Below are 19,128 nucleotides of genomic sequence, written 5' to 3'. Positions count from 1 at the left end.
GCTTCTTACTGAGGCTGGTGAGGGAGTTTTTTTCATCCTGGGATTTTCCTCTTTTCTGCAACAGTTTCTTCCTTCTGTTGTATAGTTTGTTTATAGCAGGGGACCACCAGATTGGCTTCCTTTTTTTAGAGAAGAGCATCTTGGTTCTGTTTGGGATGGCACAATTTATGCATGAGTGGATGTGCTCGTACAGTGCCTTAGTGTAGGATTCTGCAGTTGGACTTCCAGATCCTGTCTGCGTGGGTGTTGTGAAGTTTGTCACTTCTGACTTCAGTAGCATGAAGTTGGCTTTGGAGAAGTTTTTTAAGGAGGTTTCCTTACTGGGGGGTGGGGGTGGGATGTAGATGTCAAGGATGATTTGCTTATGGTCAGACCTGACCAATGAGGGGGTGACCACTGGTGTGGAGCATCTATCTCCCATGTTGGTAATGACCAGGTCTAGGATATTGGAGCCCCTGGTGGGACAATAGATTCGTTGATCCAGGGAGTTGGAGTTTAGGATTTTTGATGATGTTTGCGGAGGGGTGATTCTGATGACTGGGGGTGCCCTGGAGGGAGCATAATGGTATAGTCACTCTGTAGTTGCCCTAGAGGGAGCATGGCACTTTCTTAGTTTGCTAGGTGGGATAGTCTTTGTATGTGATCACATAACATAAAGAGACAGAGCTTAATGTCTTGCTTAGTTCAGAGCTTCATGGGTTGCTTGGCTTGAAACAAGGAAGTTACAGATAGAAAATATGGAGGATCCAGGCTTGTAGACACACAGAGTGGAAGGCGGGGTAACTACTGAGTATACATGTTCTGCAGGAATGTAGCTAGGTAAGCTTGTGATTGGACTAGCTCTTAGTGAACAAGAAGAAAGTAGCAGAGTTTAGCTGCAAAAATAGAGAGAGATGTATTTCAGAAAATGAGCACATCTCACTGGAATGGATTGGCTGTACCAGGTGGTGTAGATGGACACAGAACCTTTGAAGCCAGAGAGGTATGAAATGTGATTAAAGAGAGTATCATGCTGAAAATGGCCTTTAGGAATTGTTTAAGGATGAAGGTTTGCAGGGGGTGGAATGTAAAGTATTTAAGGCAGTGCAAGGAGATAAAAAATGCATGAAAAGGGTAGGATAATGAAAAGCAGGAGAGTGAAAGTGTGGAACCTCTGGTGTCATTTAAAGGAGTATCAAGTCGATAAGAAGGTAAGCCAGACTCATAGGATATGATATTGTATAAGATAATGGCACTAAGAGATTGTTGGGTACTTTAGGGTTGACCAAGGTGGAAGTGAAGTAAAGGAGGAAGCTGGCATTTTGATGGCTATGGGGGTGAAATGGATACTAAAGTGTTTTCACGGAACTTAAAGGAAAAAACTGTCAAGAGTCTTACTGAAATCCTTAAGTACGTGACAAGGAGAAATTGTCGCAGGTGAAAGAAATCTATGAGGCATTCCAGGCATACTACCAGGATTTATGTGAGGCTAAAGATGGCAGTCAGGGGCAGAGAGAGAGAGAGTTTGCAAGTGGTGGCAGAAAGGTGTGGTGGTAGATTATATAGCTTTAGATAAGAATATTAGAGTGCCTGTTGTGGTGGATGCAATTTGCCATTTGAAAGGGGACAAGGGTGTTGTGACATAAGGGCTCCAGACAGATTTGTATAAGACTTTAGGGCAGGAGTGCTGTGTGATGTGGTAAGCCTTATTTTAGAAGAATCATGAGAAGAGCAGACTCTTCAAGAATCAAGATGGAAAGTCTTGCTGATTGTTTTACTTAAATCAAAGGTAAGATTTTTGTCACATTTCATATACAAGTGCTGACACAAAGCTTTTGCAAGGATACTGGCAGCAAAGTCTGAGTAGTTGATTAGGCAGTTAGTGAATATCAGGCAGGTAGACATAGACATATGTAGTCACACCTCAAATTGGATAACCTTGGTCAAACTCTAGTATTTTATTGAAAAGAAGCAAGTGTATAAAGGAAGGATTGTATGTTGTTCCTGCTCACTATTTAGATATAGCTACAATATGTCCCATTTGTTCCTCAGTTGTGGAGCAACAGTCATTCAAGGTGTAGCAGGTAGCCATTATGGGTCTTTTGCTTTCCAGATATACACTTTCCCTTGGTAGCTGCCATAAACATTAGCAGTTGTGAAGCCTAGTTATACCTTCCCCTGTGGGTGTATACATTTCTGCACTCTTGAATGCTACCATATGGCATAGCTTGGAAGAGCCAACATATCTGCATCCCATACTCTGCATACCCTGTACCACTCGCTTCAGCACTGCAATGGGCCAGACTGCCTCCCTCCCACCAAAATGGATAAGTCAACATTGGCTGATCACTGCTACCTTCAATTATCAATGTGCCAAGTATCCATGTCAGTATTCAGTCTTGAGAGGTCATAGTTAGGGCTATAACCATGTGCACCATGGAACTAACTTTCAACCTTTTTATATTGAAAAGGTCTTTAATGCCATTAAATGTGGATATTTGTTTAAAACTATGGAATGTGCCCATCTGAGGTATTTTTTCCTGAATTGGATTAGGGCTGTGTATCATAATACAGGTTTGAAAATTATAGCAAATGGTGACTTATCATAATGGGCTACAATGTGTAAGAGCAAAGCAAAAGTCCCCATTATCTCCACTACTTTTTATTTAAGTTATGGAAACATTGGCTCAGTGGGTCAGGCAGTACCTACTTGTCTTTAGTGGGGATCTTCAATGATCTCCTAAAGCTTGAGAATGTTGCTTTAATTCAGGAAAATCCAGAAATCAATGGTGGAGCTAGACATTATAAACAAATTTAGAAGAATGTTTTATTTCTAATTTGCAAGCAGAACATTATTTGATTTTTATAACATAACATCATTACAGTTGCCATTTGCTGATCTAGAACCTAATGACTGCTGGGTAATGTATTTGTATTTCCTGGCTTTAGCTGCATCAATCTGCTACTACTAAATACTGCACTAAATAATTATATGACACATGAAGCCATACTGATATGACAGAAAGCAACAACAATGACAATTATATTTCTCTGCAATAACATTCTTATCTTCAGTATTATTAAAATGCTTTCTTATGTTTAATTATTTTCATTGTCACTCTGTGTAAGCTAAAATATATATTGTTAAAAACAGTGTATTACCATCTTTCATTTTTCTTCTCATTTCATATCTTCTGGTTAAAGTGTTTGGCCCCAGCAAGTTCCAGTTGTCAATGGTTTCAAGATAATGAAAAATGTAAATGACAGGAGCAATACGCATAAGTTCTATTTCTGCAGAACCCTTTGGCAAGTTAGTGATAAGACTGACTCCTTCAGGACTAAGGACCATAGAAATGATTTCCCCCAAAATCTCAGCTGTTAAGAAAAAAGTTACAATTACAAATTCTGCATTTTCCTTTGTGAGCTAATAATTGTTAGTGTCAGTACTAAGAATGAAAAGCACTTCATTTCCTTGTACGTTAATCTGTAATGTTATTAAAGTACTATGTCCTGCTGTTGCAATTTAGACTTAGATTTTTTAAAGCTTTATTTATGGTCCATAAATGTATTTTTTAACATTTCTCTATTTCAGGCTACATGAGAACTGCTACACAGAGAACTTAAATAATTTTTCATGATCACTAAAGCTACTGAACACTGTTATCGGTGTATTATTTCTACAATCTGTACATGCTTTTTCCTCCCTCTGAATACCATACAAATATTAAAAGAATGATCCAGGTAAGTTGGTTGTATTACACACTAGTGGAAAGAATATGTTTGCCTCTCATTTAATTGTTCCATTTATGTGGACTGAGACCCTTTTCAGACACAGCCCAATGAGAAAAGCACCAAGGAAGCTATATAGACTGTACTGAAAAAAAGAAGAAATACGTAGTGTGCTACAGTACCATTACCACATGCTAGATATACATGCAGATAAAATGTTAACATCTGAACACATAGCATCAGAACAGATAACACTTCTATGTAAAAAGAATAAACCCTGTTATTTGTCTCCAAACAATGACTGCTCTATGAGAGCATACTAAAATATTTTGGAGTTTAGTGTATGGTGTGGTGCAATATAAAACATCTATGTAAGATTTCTTTGCATAGAAAAATATATAAGTGTAGTTTATACCTTTAAATATAACCTATAGTGTAACACAAACTCAGATGGTAAGTTATATAATGTTGAACTTTCATTCTGTTTATTTTCTTTAATGACATAAGAAAACACTTTGCCAGTGTGAAATATAAAGTCTACTATCAATACAAACTGACATGGTAAGTTATAGACTTGTAAGCTTCATTCTGCTTCTTAGCTCATTGCTTTCCTCATCAAGCTAAGCCTTTCTGATTTAGAGAATACCCTAAGATTCTCCCCATCATGGCGGCGTCAGTGTGGAGTGCAGTCTTTTGGAGAGACCTTCATGATAATGTATCAGTGCAGGGGAGTAGCTGAGGCTAATTAGTCATGTGTTCTCCTTTGGAAATGCCTGTGGCTCCCAATTTGCTTGGCTGAGTGGAATGATTCTCTGAATCATTTGAAAGAGTAAAAGTTTACTCTAGGAGGAAAACAAACTGTGACCGCTAAAAAAACACAGCAGTCACCCATTCATTCTTATGGGAGTCCTCATTATGCAGCTATGTTTAGTAAGCATGTAGGGGTGGGGGGTTGAGTATGTGTGTATATGGACGTGTGTACATGTCTATAGGGTCATGAATGAAGCTAAATGAATGTGTTTGTGTGTGTATGCTTATGTAGGGTGTCAAGAATCTAGATTGTGTGTGTTTGTGCATGCGTGCGTGTGCATGCACTGAAGCTTGCATGTTGGTGAAACGGTGAGTGTTTCAATGTGTATCATCAACTATGAGGGGGGATATGCATGTTTGTTGATGGGTGGATATGTGAGAGTGAGAGAGAGCTTATGTGTAGGGGTTGTCTTTGCCAAAGCAATGCACAGGCCACTAGGGGGAACACTGCAGGGATCAGGTCTAACAGCACTAACATGAAATTTGGTGACATGTTAATGAGGCAACAATGAGATATTTCTCATTGTGGCCATAGCTGTCTCTGAATCAAATTTTCTTGTTCCAAGTTGAATGACCAACCTATATTGGGCAATTAGCAGAAGCAGTAAGCCTTTTTTCTGAATCTTAGGATTAATATCACCACAAACTAATATGCAACGTTATAGAATTTTAAACATTCACTTTGTTTATTTTCTTCAGGGACACAAGGAAGGGCTTTGTCCAAGTGAGTAAACAATTTCTCTAGAGTAACTGTATTTAAGAATTGAATACATTGACACCTTCAATGAGCAAAGGAACTGAGAGGATAAGACAGATGCATTGACAGGTACCTCAAATTTCAGAACCAGTTAGTTTGTAAGTGTGGAATGTGGTAACGATGTAAGATTGCTAACAGATACTTGTATTTAGATAGCTAATATTAGAAATAATTAAAAAAAAAAATTTGTTTCAGTGTAGACTTAATTTACCCCATTACCCATCTTTATATTCTTTCACAGCCTTTTAAGTTGTAGATGCCTTCTTAAATGATAACTGTAGAGACGGCTTTTATTTTAGTCAATTATACCCATCCATTTATTGGTTAGGGTTTGTGCTGTTGTTTATAGATGCCCCTTTTTTTAAATTTTTATTTAATTTAATTTTGATCCCATCCCCCTGTAAAAGTGTGTGTTATTGGTTGTCAAAGGATTTTCCTTTTTTTTTAGAAGTGTTAATTGTCTGTCAGAGTTATTCTCTGTTGTGTTACCACTCCATGCCCTATGTGAGGGGGCCATTATTGTTAGTGTGCCTGTGCTTTAAGTTAATTCTCAAAGGTTGTGTCCTGCAGGAAAAGGCATCAATAAACTGATCCTTAGGGGCCTTGTGTGTTTTGAAGTGTGACTCCTAAGTCAGGAGTCCAAATCAGTTTTAACTACCAAGGCCCAGGCTGTGTGTCTTAAGCTCTGCGGCCTCGGCTCCGACTCATACCGATGTAGCCAGCAGTCCGGCTGGAGGACATCTGTAACCTGTGCCGGCGGCCTTGGCTATGATTGCCGAATGCTGTAGTTCGAGATTCTTAGATGTCGACTTTCCCAAACTGGCTCCTGTGTCCTGTGGCACCGGCCTCGGTGTCCTGAATCGGCTCCGACACGCTTGATTGGTGGCTGTATGGGCTCGGCTGGAGCAGCCTTGACAGCTTCCTGTCGGCTCGAGTGCGGACTCGACAGGACGGCTAGGCCTCGATGGCCGCTACATCCCGGTTCCGACACCCCGGTCTCCTTCCTTGGAGCCGACTCGCTGATCGGCGGCTCCGATTCTGCGGTGACGGCTTATCGCTCGCATCTTCAAGATCATCCATCAGCTCAGACCATGACCCAGCCGGAGAGTGGTCAGTCCGGCTCTTAAGTCACAGGTCTTGGCCCATCATCCGCATAGTCGTCTCGGGATCTATGGAGGGTCCACACGATGGCTCCTTCCTCCTCAGTAGATACCCCAGGCCACGGTTGGAGTCTCAAGGGGAATGGTTGTCTCCACACGGCTGGAGGGAGGATACCTTCTGTTACTTCAGCCTCAGTACTTGCCCTCATCTTGAGACCTCAGGTACTGGAACGTTGGTGGATACCCATGGTCTTACAGAGGGCCCTTCAACTCGGACCCCAGTTACTCCTTAGTCCTCCCTTGGAGCCTCGGCTGCGGTGAGCTCAGCTCCGACATCTGCCTCGGGGGAGGGCCCTTACCTTTCCGGTGGGAGAGACCTTTCCCTGGCTCTTGGGCCCGGGTTCTCCTCTGATCTCCCTGGGTGGAGCATTCTTTCCACTTCCCTGGACGGGGCTCTTCCACTGGTATCCGTGAGCAGTCTGTTCCGTAGCCCCTCCTCTATAGTACCTCTTGACATCTCCCTGGGTTCTCTTGCTACAGGACCGGTTTCTCTAGTTCCTGCCTTTCCCCCTTGGGAATTTCCCCTGACAGGGAGGATTCTCCTGATGTTTCTGGGCATCCTCCTAGGGTGGACTTGTAGAAGCATGTAGACTTGACATCTCTGGACTTACTCCCTGGCTTTGGACCAAGATCTCCGGATCCCTAGATCCCCCCTTAGACCCTGTCTCCTTCTTTTCCTGATGTTAATTTCTATGAAACAGAGTTTCCTGATGTCTCCAAGGATCCCTCTGAGGATGAGTCTCCTAAGAGGAAAGACTGGATCTCGGCGAGGATCCTCCTCCCCTCTGAGGATTCGACCCCCGTTTGGATCTTATTGCACGAAAGGGATGGGTAGCTCCCCCACTCCCTCTGAGCATGTCCCTAGGAGGCCGAAGGCGTCACTACCTCTGTGACAAACAATTCACTGAGCTGGGATCGCTTCAATATGCAGGGTGGCTGCGGCCACCAAAACCAACTTGCAGATCCTTCGTGCCCGTCCTGGTAGGAGGGCGACAAAATAGGACACACCCGTGTCCCGGTAGGCATCCCTTTTTCCTCAGCGACCTTGCCATGGTGGTGGCTGCGGCCCGGTGTCCTTTCCTCAGATCCCGCCGGGATGCCGTCAAGGGCTGGGAGAAATAGTTCAAGGATCCTACAGCTGCAGGATCCTGAAAGAACTGGAGCTGGCTTTGAACCCACGTTTCCATTGCAAACTCCTCCATCACCAATGGCAGAGGCCCATCACTCAATTGGAGCTCCAGAATTCAGAGCACAGGTGTAGCTCTTAGGCGCCAAGCCTGGCAGTCGGCTATGTGAAGCAGGCGTTCAAAAATTGGGAGTAGCCTGGACTGCGGCTGTGTGATTTGGATGGAGCTTTGTTTGGCCTTCAGGTCTTATTGTGGCTCTTGGAGCGAGTGTTTGATCTTGACCTCTTTCTGCTGCTGTTCCTTGACCAGGATACCCTTCTATGATCCACTGCTGGGGTCAGCTTTGTTTTGGGAGATGCCCTGTTCGTAAAATCCAGAAGGAACGCCCGGATTCTGCGTGGTCAGTTTAAGGTGTTGGAGTCCGTAACAACCCTTCTATGAGCTCTAGAGGCAGAGGGGTCGAGACACCGAAAAGAAGGGCTCTCTCCTGGCCCAGGAGGTTCACGAAGAACCCGGGTTGCCCGGCTGTCCCCTCCTTGGAGGCCCCCGAGGGACAGATGGTAAACACAGCAGGGCCTGCTCCCGGAAACTCAAGCCAGATGGGTACAGTCGAGGGAGCCTGGTGGGTTACATAATTCCTTTGAGGAACAGTCCGCTTCTTCAGGGTTCCCTTCCCAGATCCTGGCAGCGTCTAAGGACTCAAGACAGATGAAATCCTCAAAACTACTGCAGGGTTACCATTCAGCCAGTTACAATAGACCATTCAAAGTCGGAATCTACCAGTTACCACAGACGGTCCACTCAAGGAGGGGGAAGGTGGAGACAAAATTGACAAATTGGAGACTCAACAACCAGCTCAGCAGTTACAGATTCGAATGGTCACTCCGGGATCAATTCTGGGAGACTGGAGACCAATATTGGGGATAATGAGACTCAACAAGACAATCAGGCCCACTCAATCAAAATTCACAGGCGCTCTATCATCCTCAATTCTTTTATTCTTCTTCCAGTTCAAAAACTTCAGTTCCCTGCCCTTTTGGTCTCACTACAGCCCCAGAGCGTTCACCAAGCTCACCACAGTTTCGGCGGCTCACCTGAGTCAGTCATGGTCACTCAGAGCCCTGCCTTTGAATCTTGACTTTCTCCTGTCATACCACCAGGCATCATGGCATGGGTCACAGGGACTGGAGACATCAAGGATTCCAGGTGTTTCCCATCTCAATCAACCCCGAGGCTCATGTCCCCCTCCAGCCACCTGCCCTTAAGCCACCTTTCTTACACTGACTTAAACACTGCTTCAACATCAGGCTCAACTACAGAACAAAGAGTATCAGACATTCAGACTCATGTCAGGAGCATCAGGAAACGCAAAAAATAACAGGAGAATGGTTACAGCTAAGAGGTTTCAGACATTCAGACTTCTACTCTTCTTCCCTCATCGATTCTACATGGAAAATTTTTCAGTGGATGCTGTTCACAGTTCACACACAGTGCAACTTCCAATCGTCACCAGATTCACCGCTCTGATTCATGCTAAAGACATCAGTGCTTGGTGGACACAGTCGTCTCAGGTTGCTCTCCTTGTCTGCAGATTCCCAGATTCTGGACACACTGTCACAACGGATGCCCACGATGGATGGCCACATCGTCAGGGCAGGATGGTTCAGGTGGGGCCGTACCCCATGCCCGACTAGCACTGCACATAAATCCCCTGGAGATGAAGCAGTGCTTTTAGAGCAGGATGGGATGCGGGACGTTCCGGCCGGGACAATTGCGAGATCCACACAGATCCTGGAGATGTACAGTGCAGTATTTGTTGCAAGAAGTGGAACCAAGTCTACCCCTTTGCTTGTGACCGAGAAAACAGACAACATGTATGCTGGTATATCAAGTAACAAAGTTTCTGGTAGCAGCGCGCCATCCTGGGAAAAGCAACATTTTCAGACTATGGCACAGCAGAGCTATCCTCATGCCTCAACCAACATCTCTGGCCTCTCAAGTGGTCGACAGAGATTTTCTTTCTGGAAGAGAAGATCCATGTTGCGTCTGCGAATCTATAGCGCAAGCAAAATGTCCAATGAGGTTTTTCCTCTGGCCTCTTCCAGGCCATCCCCCCTCCCGGCTTTGACCCAGGATTGGCCCCAGGGACTTCTTTGGCCCTTCCTCCATTTCCTCTGATCCCTCAGGTGAAGTGATCGCCCAGTACCTTCCCTTGATTCTCATTGATCTTACTGTGATCGCCGGTTCCGTTCCTGAATCATCTTCTTTTGGTGCCAATTGGTTCCTCGGACCCAGTGCCAGCCTCGACAAGTTTGGTTTGAAGGGCCAGCTGCGCCTCTGCGCTGGTGCGGCCCTTCTGATTATTCCATCCTTCTCCTTCCTTAGCCGGGCTTCAGCCGATCAACCTCCCATCTCTGGACATCTCAATAACTCATAAAATCCTCTACCAGGAGGATTCCTTTTGTTAAAACATCAGTTAGAGACATCATAATAATAGCCAAAAACTCTATCCTTTACTGATGGAAAACAAATGTCCTGTTTCTTATTGCAGAGGCAGAGATTGCGACTCCTCTTCTTCCCACTTCAGGCAGTCCTTGGCTACTTTATTTCCAATTTGGGCCTTCATGTGCCACAGTTAATCATATGTCCCATAGGCTCTGCAGGGCCTTCTCCCATATTATTTCCCTACTAAAACCTGTCTCAGAGATCCTCCTCCTCCTTGAAGTCTAAATTCTTGTGCTGACATCCATCTCCTTCCCAGGGTCTAATGCCTGTTTCTTGTTCTGTCCTGAATTTCTTTTCTTGGTTTTATTTTCCCTATGTTTTTATTCTGCCATATCTTTGTCTGAACTTCATGCTCTTCTCTTCGACCCCTATTTGGTTTTCACAATTCATGCTATTTTTGAGAAACTATCCAACCTTTTTGCCTAATCACCCTTCAAAGAACAAATCCAATCAATCCATCAATCTCCTGTATTCCAATGATCTATTACAATAGAATCTGATCCAATTCAGCAACTATCTTGATGTGGCTGAACAACTTAGATATTATTTGGACAGAACAAAAAATTTAAGAAAAATCTGATTTTTGTTTAAAATTTAGAAAATCTGATCAACTTTTGTTTCCTATGCGGATAATAAAAACCTTTACCAGATGGCCTTCTCCTGTTTCTCACAGAAATTTATCCTTCGGTCATCTCTGATGTGCTCAAACATGGAAAACAGCTGTGCTCAAAACCTAAAGCACATTCAACTCAAGCACAAGCTACTTTACCTTTCATTTGTATTTGCCTTCCTTTGGGCTGGGCTACTCCTCACACTTTCCTTTCCCTTTACCTCAGCTCCCTGGTGGACTTGGCCTCCAGGGACACAGCCAGTTTTCCTCAAGAGTTCCCCAAGAGTTTGTTCATTAGGCCACCACATAGAGGGCCAGCGGTGTGTGAGGTCCCATCAAGCAAGAATGAGATTGACAACTTATTTAGAGATTATTTACCTGTACCCCCATGTTTTCCATGTTGTCTGTCTTCTCTTTTCTTCTTTCTTCTCCTCCCTCTCTCCCCCCTGGCCTGGAGAGACCTTGTATAGAAACTGTTATGCTAAGACCCGGTATTCAGACTCCTTTCCTTTTTCCATCTGTTTTTCTTTCTTCCTCCTTTGTATTTTTATTTATGTTGCCTGCCCTTTTATTTGTCAGCAGATCTGGGTTACGCCTTATGCATTGCATCATGGGATATGGGGCTGCCTGGAAAGTGAAAAGTGACTCTCGAGCTTTAGCAAAGTGCTGAGAACCGGTCGGCTCGAACCCATCAAGCAAGAAAGAAGGCGAGAGAAGACAACTAACATGGAACGTTATGGTAGGTACACAACTTCTTATTTCATCGTTATGGTAATATATTTTAGGTTTACATGCTAAAGACTCAGAAGGCCAAATCGAGCTGTGTGAACCCTGTATTCCAACAGTTGGAATGCCAAATACCAACACTATCAACTGTTGAAACTTGCCTCCCTTCTAGACCTATTTTATTGTTTAATCCTGAGTCTGGAGTGATAGGGGGTTTTAGCATTCATTGTGATTTTTCGTATCCAAAACAGCAAAAGCTAACCACAAGGGCAGTTACGGTCCAGTATAACAAAAATCAAAGAACAATAAATAAAAACGTATATAACAACAAATCTTTATTCTAGCCTTGTGTGGTCCTTGGTATATACATTTTTATGTATTGTTTTCCTGGTATGCCAGTATTTGGCATGCTGACATTTGTGATTATTGCTCATCTCAGCCTTCTGAGTCTGGAACATCCAATAGTAAACCATTTTTTACATGAAGCTGTGACAAGGCTGACAAATCACTGAGCACTTGCAAATCTGTTTGCCAGCATATATTTCAATTTTATTATATTTTAGAAACATTTTTTTAAAATATCACTGGTGACCTTTAAAGTTCTGAGATGACATTAAAAAAAAACAACAGATGCTATAAACTATACTCCAGAATCTATACAACAGGTGTCTCTCATGTTTGGTTTAATGCTACTAGTATTTCCCTTGGTGAACTAAGCTTTTAAATTTCATCAGGTATATTTAAGGTACAGCCTTCTCATATTAATATCAATAAATATCTTGCATGTGAACATAACTCCATTTTTTATTTCAAAAAGTGAAAATATTGCACTGTCAAAAAATGAACATATCTGACTGTTTTCAATAAGAACAGCTCTTTGGAAGTATAGAAATAAACATATTACATTGTGGGGGGGATTCAATAAGGCCTTCACGGTCCTTTTTGACTGTGTGTTCATCACGCCATGATGCACACACAGCCCTGATTATTTTTAGATTCATTAGACTCCACATAGCGGCACACACTCATGCGCAAACATGGCAATTTCCATGGCATGCAGATTACAGCATTAGCAGCTGAATTGTATACTAATGAAGCAAAACAACATGGTGGAGTGATTCAACAATATGTAAACCAATCATGTAGACTCCATGCTCGTATTGCTCATGTATTCAAAGATTTTCCAAATACAGCCATGGAAATGAGTCTACTGGGAAAATAGCCCAAGTAAAGGTCCTTAGATTTGTACATAACTAATCGTCACATGTAACCCCACAAACATTATGACATTATTAGATATTGTAGATGCTAGAAAATTACATCAACAATAGCAACAATTACTTTTTAAGTGTGTTGACATAAATGCAGTTTTGCTCCTCCACCCCCAAATGAAGAATGTACTCATAACTAATGTAGACAGCTAAAAGTGTAAACCCCATGAAACATACTCTTCATACTGTCATGTTTGCACATGCAGTATATATCTGATGGAATACAGTCAAATGTTATCAAAACCTGCATTCCTCTGTGCAGATATATAGCGAAGTAATACCCTCCCTTGAGTGTACAACATTGGGCTCCCCTTCAGTTTCCCTGCCTACAGAGTTACCAACCGTGTAGAGTCACGACTGTCAGTACAGTGAAGATCCAAATGAGGTCAAAACTCATTAGAAGTGCTGAATCCCCAAAAATTTTAACCATGTAGGGATGTTTACTTCGTGTAAGCACTTCCACAGTGTTCATGTTCAGTGAATGGCAACGGTGAATGATGACATCAGGGGGCTGTGTCAGACTACATTTACAGAGTATTACATGTAGGTCCGTGAAGTATAAAAGTGCATGTAATTAGTGCACAATTCACAAGTTCTGTTTCATCCTCTTTATTGTTTGTTAAAATGTATTGTCTCTGTCCGCTTTAAGTTAAAATTTCTTTTATAATTTTTGTCGTTGTTTGCACAATGTGGCACTTAGAAGCCAAGCGAAATGGAGAAATAAATGACAGGTTTCTTGGTGCTTGTCACATAATTATTCCTGTAACAGCACATGTGTAGGGCTTGAGTATAGAAGGTCCTGGTACAGGGTCTGCAAACTTTCCATCACTTTTTGAGCTCCATGTTTGTGCGATATCACAAGACTGAAGAAAAGTAATAACAAGATTACTTGCATTTACCTTATTTAAGCTTTGGTGCATGCAGCTGTGCATAGGTGCACATCATACACTAATGAGCATCAATAGAGTTGATATATTCCATAAAGCATCAGATGTTTTTCATAGGTGCTAATTACAGTATAAGCAGGTGATTTTCTGTACAGTGGAGCTATTCAACAAGTTATATAGCATCCATGTAGCCTCCATTCTGTTTTATCCTGAATACTTCAATACCATGGAGGTAGAGACAAGGAAATTTTAGCCCTGAAATAAAATTGTGTCAACTGCTGCAGTTGCAAGGTAAGTCCTGAATCTAGAATGTATCCTTTAATAATAATATGCCATATCCTTGTATTTATTAACCTAGTGCAGTAATCAAGTAAATGGTGATGGATTTGAACAGAAAATACATTAACATGTATCAGCAGACCATTATTTTACTTATATGTGTCCATTACTAAGTTTTCTATATCTTATTCTTCCCATTGTAATTGCATTTTTTGCATGATGTGCCACATAAAGCAAAGAGTGAAAGTGGGGAATAAACACATTTCAGGTTTGGCTGTGTTTATCTGGCTTCCGTGAAGCACAATGGACCACCTAGGAAATAGATAGCCCAAAATAGAAACCAGATACATTCCATGAATGCCCTTCGACCATTGTGAAAAAGTGACCTGGAGTACAGATGGTACTGGATTCTAGTACAGTGTCTGCAGCCTTTGTTTTACTGCTGTGACATTGCAGTTTACAACAGTGAAGTGAAACATAGACAACTGTTTTCTCAGCATTTTTGTGGCAACAGGTGTAAGTGTAGGACTGACATAGACATGGTCCTGGGTTCGAATACAGCATATCCCATGCAGTATTACTTCTACTGATGGAATAATCTGTGTATTATCGCATTTATCATCCAATGTATGACTGAAGTTATATTTTGTACTATAGTCCTGTAAATGTATTCCTGCTACTTAGACCAGCATGGTTTTGACATTTGCAAAAAACACATACACAATTGCCTATATGTGCAATTGCTTGCCACTGTTGCATTCTGCCTGTTAGACATTACCAATGTGGCTCATGTTTGCACACTGCTTACCTACGCACAAACAGGTGCAACTCACATGCGTATACACTTTTTTAACCATTGCACAAATCCGCTTTTCACTGTGCTATGGAACTATATATATATATGATAATTTGTTATTGGTGTTTATTGTTCATTTTCTTTGTACAACATAAAAGTACATGTGGAAACATTGCAAATTGAGGGCACATTCTAAGTATACATCACATATTCATAATGCATACATATGTTGCGCCCCCCCCCACACACACACACACCAAGCAGTACAACCCTTGGGTCTCAATTTCTTTTTACACACATATATCAACCATACTACAAAGTGTAATGTATAATGTTGTGTGCTTCCTCATGGGCAGGGCCAGTTGGTGGTGTTGACAACCTTGCTCTGCTAAAGTCAAACATCCAACTATGCTCAATAAGGGTAGTTGTGTTTTTATACAGTAAGGCTTCTAAATGCCCTAGTGCTGTTACGCTACTGGCCTCATGTGAACCTATTAATCTATGTGCCTATGAAGGCCTCTCAACCTGTTGTCCCCCACATGGCCTGCTGATGTCATCTACTATACGTTGACCTGCAGCCATGTAAAAGTCAGACTTGTGCCATGGTGTGTGCGTAAGGTACTGAGTTCTGTAGTTTGTGTACTTAGGTAAGAGTTCTGTTCTCACTGCAGTCAAGTAAGTGTGTGAGTGTGCATGTGTCTGTGTGTGTGTGTGTGTGTGTGTGTGTGTGTGTGTGTGTGTGTGTGTGTGTGTATCCGCTCAGCAGAGTAGACATGCTATCCTATATTTATTTTTCCAGTGGCTTGGCTTGCCAGTATTTTGACACTTGCACATGCCTACACGTCCATTTCAAGCAGGCCTTCCCAATGGCTTCTCTCCAATATGCACTGTGTCATCCACTATAAGTTGACATGCAGCCAAGTAAAAGTCAGACATGTGCCATAGTGCTTGTGTCGAGTACTGTGTTCTGTAGTCTGTGCACTTAGGTAGGGTTTCTGTTCTCAATGCAGTCAACTTGTTGTGTATATGTGTGTGTGTGTGTGTGTCTCTATTCAGCAGTTAGACATGCTGTCCTACATTTACTTCTCCAGTGGCATGGCCTGCCAGTATTTTGATGCTTGCACAAGCCTACACATTCGTTTCATGCAGCCCTCACAACCTCTTGTCTTCCACATGGCCTGCTGATGTCATCCACTATAAGCTGACCTCCACCCATGTAAAAGTCAGACTTGTGCCATGGTGCTTGCATAAAGTACTGTGTTCTGTAGTCTGTGTACTTAGGTAGAATTCTATTCTCACTGCAGTTAACTGGGTGAGAGAGAGAGAGACAGTGTGTGTGTGTGTGTGTGTGTGTGTGTGTGTGTGTGTGTGTGTGTGTGTGTGTGTGCGTGTGCATGTGTGTGTGTGTGTTTGTCCAGTTACTTGACATTACAGACAGCATGCACTTTACACCAACATATGGGACACTGTTATTCAACAATGCAATGCAGATGTCATCGGCTGTATCACATAACTGCACCTGCAGTTATCCCATCAGGGCATGATTAGACACTGCTTGGAGCCCAGGCAGGTGTCACCTCATCTGATAAAAGACAGATTACAGTGTCTGTTAATCTATTCAAATACATCATGGCATGGTTAGTGGACCCTGTGTTATCTTGATGAGAAAGCCCTGTGGTCTGTCTAGCTACTGCATGTGTCTGGTGAGGTTCATGGAAAAGAGAGAATTATACTGTATTACTGTTCTGATGAGACTTGACTACAGTGCTATCATACAATCCTGAGATCTGAATGTGATGGCGTGACTTATGATGTGCACCATATGTATGTACTGGAAAATCATTAAAGAGAAAAGTTAGAAAGTAATGAGACACATTGCACTTCCTAACTTTACAACCCTTACAAGACAGTACAGTAGAAAGTACTGGCATGATAATGCTATCCACTGTATAACTTGGCATGGCAAATATAAGTGACAGGTACAATTATCAGTTCAAAAATATAAATGCAGATATACTAAGCCCTAATGTAGCTATGCACCCTAATTATCAGACACAAAGCTTTTGTATCCCTGAATCCAAAAAACAGGGATATGACACAGTTATCATCACTTGCACAAGGTGTTGTGGGGGTGGAGCAGGAGGCCTAGGCTGACACAAAAAGTCAGTGATTGTGTGTGACTAAGAAAGGGAAGCAGGCATGCTGAACCATGTAACTGTTGTGTGTGTCTGTAGGAGGGTCCTCCATGTGAAAGTGGTGTGTGAGAGTCTGCATGAACGGATCTAAGCTCAGTGCTAGCTCTACATCTTCATATGTTGAACAGGTGTGAGCCATGAATGGTAGAGATGGCAGTTCATTGTTGTCACCCCCCCCCAACCATGACAAATCGCTCTGCCAGGAGTTGCACTGGCACATCCACCACCAAGGTCAGATGCAGTGCTGCTACCTCAGCATGGCTGATGTCTGCTGGACATGCTCCCTTCACAGGAATGCCCAGGACCACAACCCCATGGTCTGCCATATTTGGAAGTGGACAGCACACTCACTGACAGACCAGTGAAAGTACAGCCACTACAAGAGCGTGATCAGACATGGCCACATTGGCTATCAGCAGATGTTGTGGCTGACCTACACCTATGAGGATGCCATTCCCCTCCCATCAAACATTCCATGACAGACACTGCTCATTCCATGACAGACACCCCTTAGTCCATCACAGACACCCCTCTTTCCAACGTGTCATTCATCCAATCCAGTGAATCGCAACACAGTGGAGGCAGTCATGCATGTCAACCTGTGTCACATCTACAACCCTGAGCATTTGTCTGTAGCTCCTTTCTGAATGTGTCTGTGCCTCCAAGATGGCCCTAAACATACATTGAGTGACACGGGAAGAGACACCTAAACCAGGTGGAAAAAGGACAGCAGGCCCTCCTCCGAGGACCCTTATCAACCCTACTTGGTAGCACTTTGCACAGACTTTGGCTACAGCCAGAGTCAATAGGTACTGAAGCTGCAGTAGCCACACTTCCCTGATCAATGTCTCCACCCGCCACCTGTCCAATATCTGTGGGCTCAGTGGACTGGGTAGGCATAGGCCTACTTGCTGTGTCTGGGGAAAATCAAAGGGGTTGCTGGATGTCAACCTCTGTGTCAAATTCAATCTCTGCATTCCCTGACTGTGCTTATCTTTACCACCATCATCATCAGTGTCTGCTGAGACACTGACATCAGGTGGCACAGGGTCCACACTCCCACTGTTATGATCACCTGTGATGTTTGTCTTAGGGGTTGCCACAGCGGAACGCCGGTCCGTTAATGATTGGCAGTAGATTTTTTTATGGTGCCGAGTTGCCAGCCCAACCTTCAATGAAGGCATGCCCATTTACACATGTCTTTCCAAAACCACTTCACCGCGGGGAGGACATGCAGACTCCACACAGAACGCACTTCAGCCGAGAATCAAACAGGAGAACCTCTTGCTGTGAGGCAACAATGGTACTGCTGCACCACCATGGCTAAAAAGGAAAAAACACAGGCATACATTAATACCCGCACTACTATAGTGCAATATATGCTGAACAACTAACAGTGCTGCCACTATTACAGACAGTACAGCAATACAATGATTCACAGGCCTAAAATGACACATTATGATATTTCTTTAAATTGATCCACAGTACTGACATAAATTTACTTAGCTTACTGTATGCAGGAGGCATATGTTTCTGGATTCCTGATTAGCCTGAAATAAGTTAAGCAAGAGGTAAGGGCAACATCATTGCATTTAACAGTAAGACATAGGGTAAAACATGTACTCCTCTATATCTGCAATAACTGTACACTCAACAAGAATGTGGCTGACAACTCCAAACTAAGCTTATAACTGTAGCAATATACAACCCCACCCAAAAAAAATAAGACGTGACACAGAAGTAACTTTTATTTCAATTGTTTTACTATACAACAGGTTATATAACAAAGCCTACCTGTAAGCTCCTCTTGGGACTCGGAAGGAGTGGCACCCACATCAAGGATATGCAGTGGTCCATTCTGCTGTGAGCTTTCATGTTGTATGATATTCACCAGAAACTCTTCATTGAGGCTAAGAGGTGGTTCTGTAGCAGGCCCTCCCCTGGCTACCCTTTTGTCTTGGGCAACTGCAGCTGTTCACCCCATTGCAGTGGTAATCATGTGAGTAGCCCTGTGATGCACCTGTTCATATGTCCAGCTGTGGCCACCCACAGAATTAATGTTGTCAACAGTGTGCTGCCATAATTGCAGCCTTTGTTGCATATTGGGCCAAACCCTTCCCAGCAGAACCCCCCTATATTAATGGACAGCACCAACAGTGATATTCTTTTCCTTTTCATTGAATGGGGGTCTCTGCCTCACTGACATTGTTTGTGTCCTAAAAGACAACAGAATGATAATACACATACGTATCACATAACTACAAAGTAACTGTTTCCAGATAAAAGAGTAAATGTAA

At 42.9% G+C, this 19,128-nt stretch overlaps 1 protein-coding gene across 1 annotated transcript in view; it reads right to left on the bottom strand.

Moving 5' to 3' along the window:
- C5 (complement C5) overlaps positions 1-19,128 on the bottom strand; it is a 1,726,304-nt gene that overhangs the window by 759,045 nt on the left and 948,131 nt on the right. Inside the window, exon 24 of the mRNA XM_044057986.1 lies at positions 3,142-3,354. Coding sequence (XP_043913921.1) covers positions 3,142-3,354 — 213 coding nt within the window. The remainder of the gene's footprint in view (positions 1-3,141; positions 3,355-19,128) is intronic.

This window comes from Protopterus annectens, chromosome 16.part0 (assembly GCF_019279795.1).
Source record: "Protopterus annectens isolate FY-2018-M chromosome 16.part0, PAN1.0, whole genome shotgun sequence".
In the NCBI taxonomy this organism is placed as follows: Eukaryota; Metazoa; Chordata; order Ceratodontiformes; family Protopteridae; genus Protopterus; species Protopterus annectens.
The sequence above is the reverse complement of the archived record's forward strand: the minus strand, read 5'-3'. Positions and strand labels throughout refer to the sequence as shown.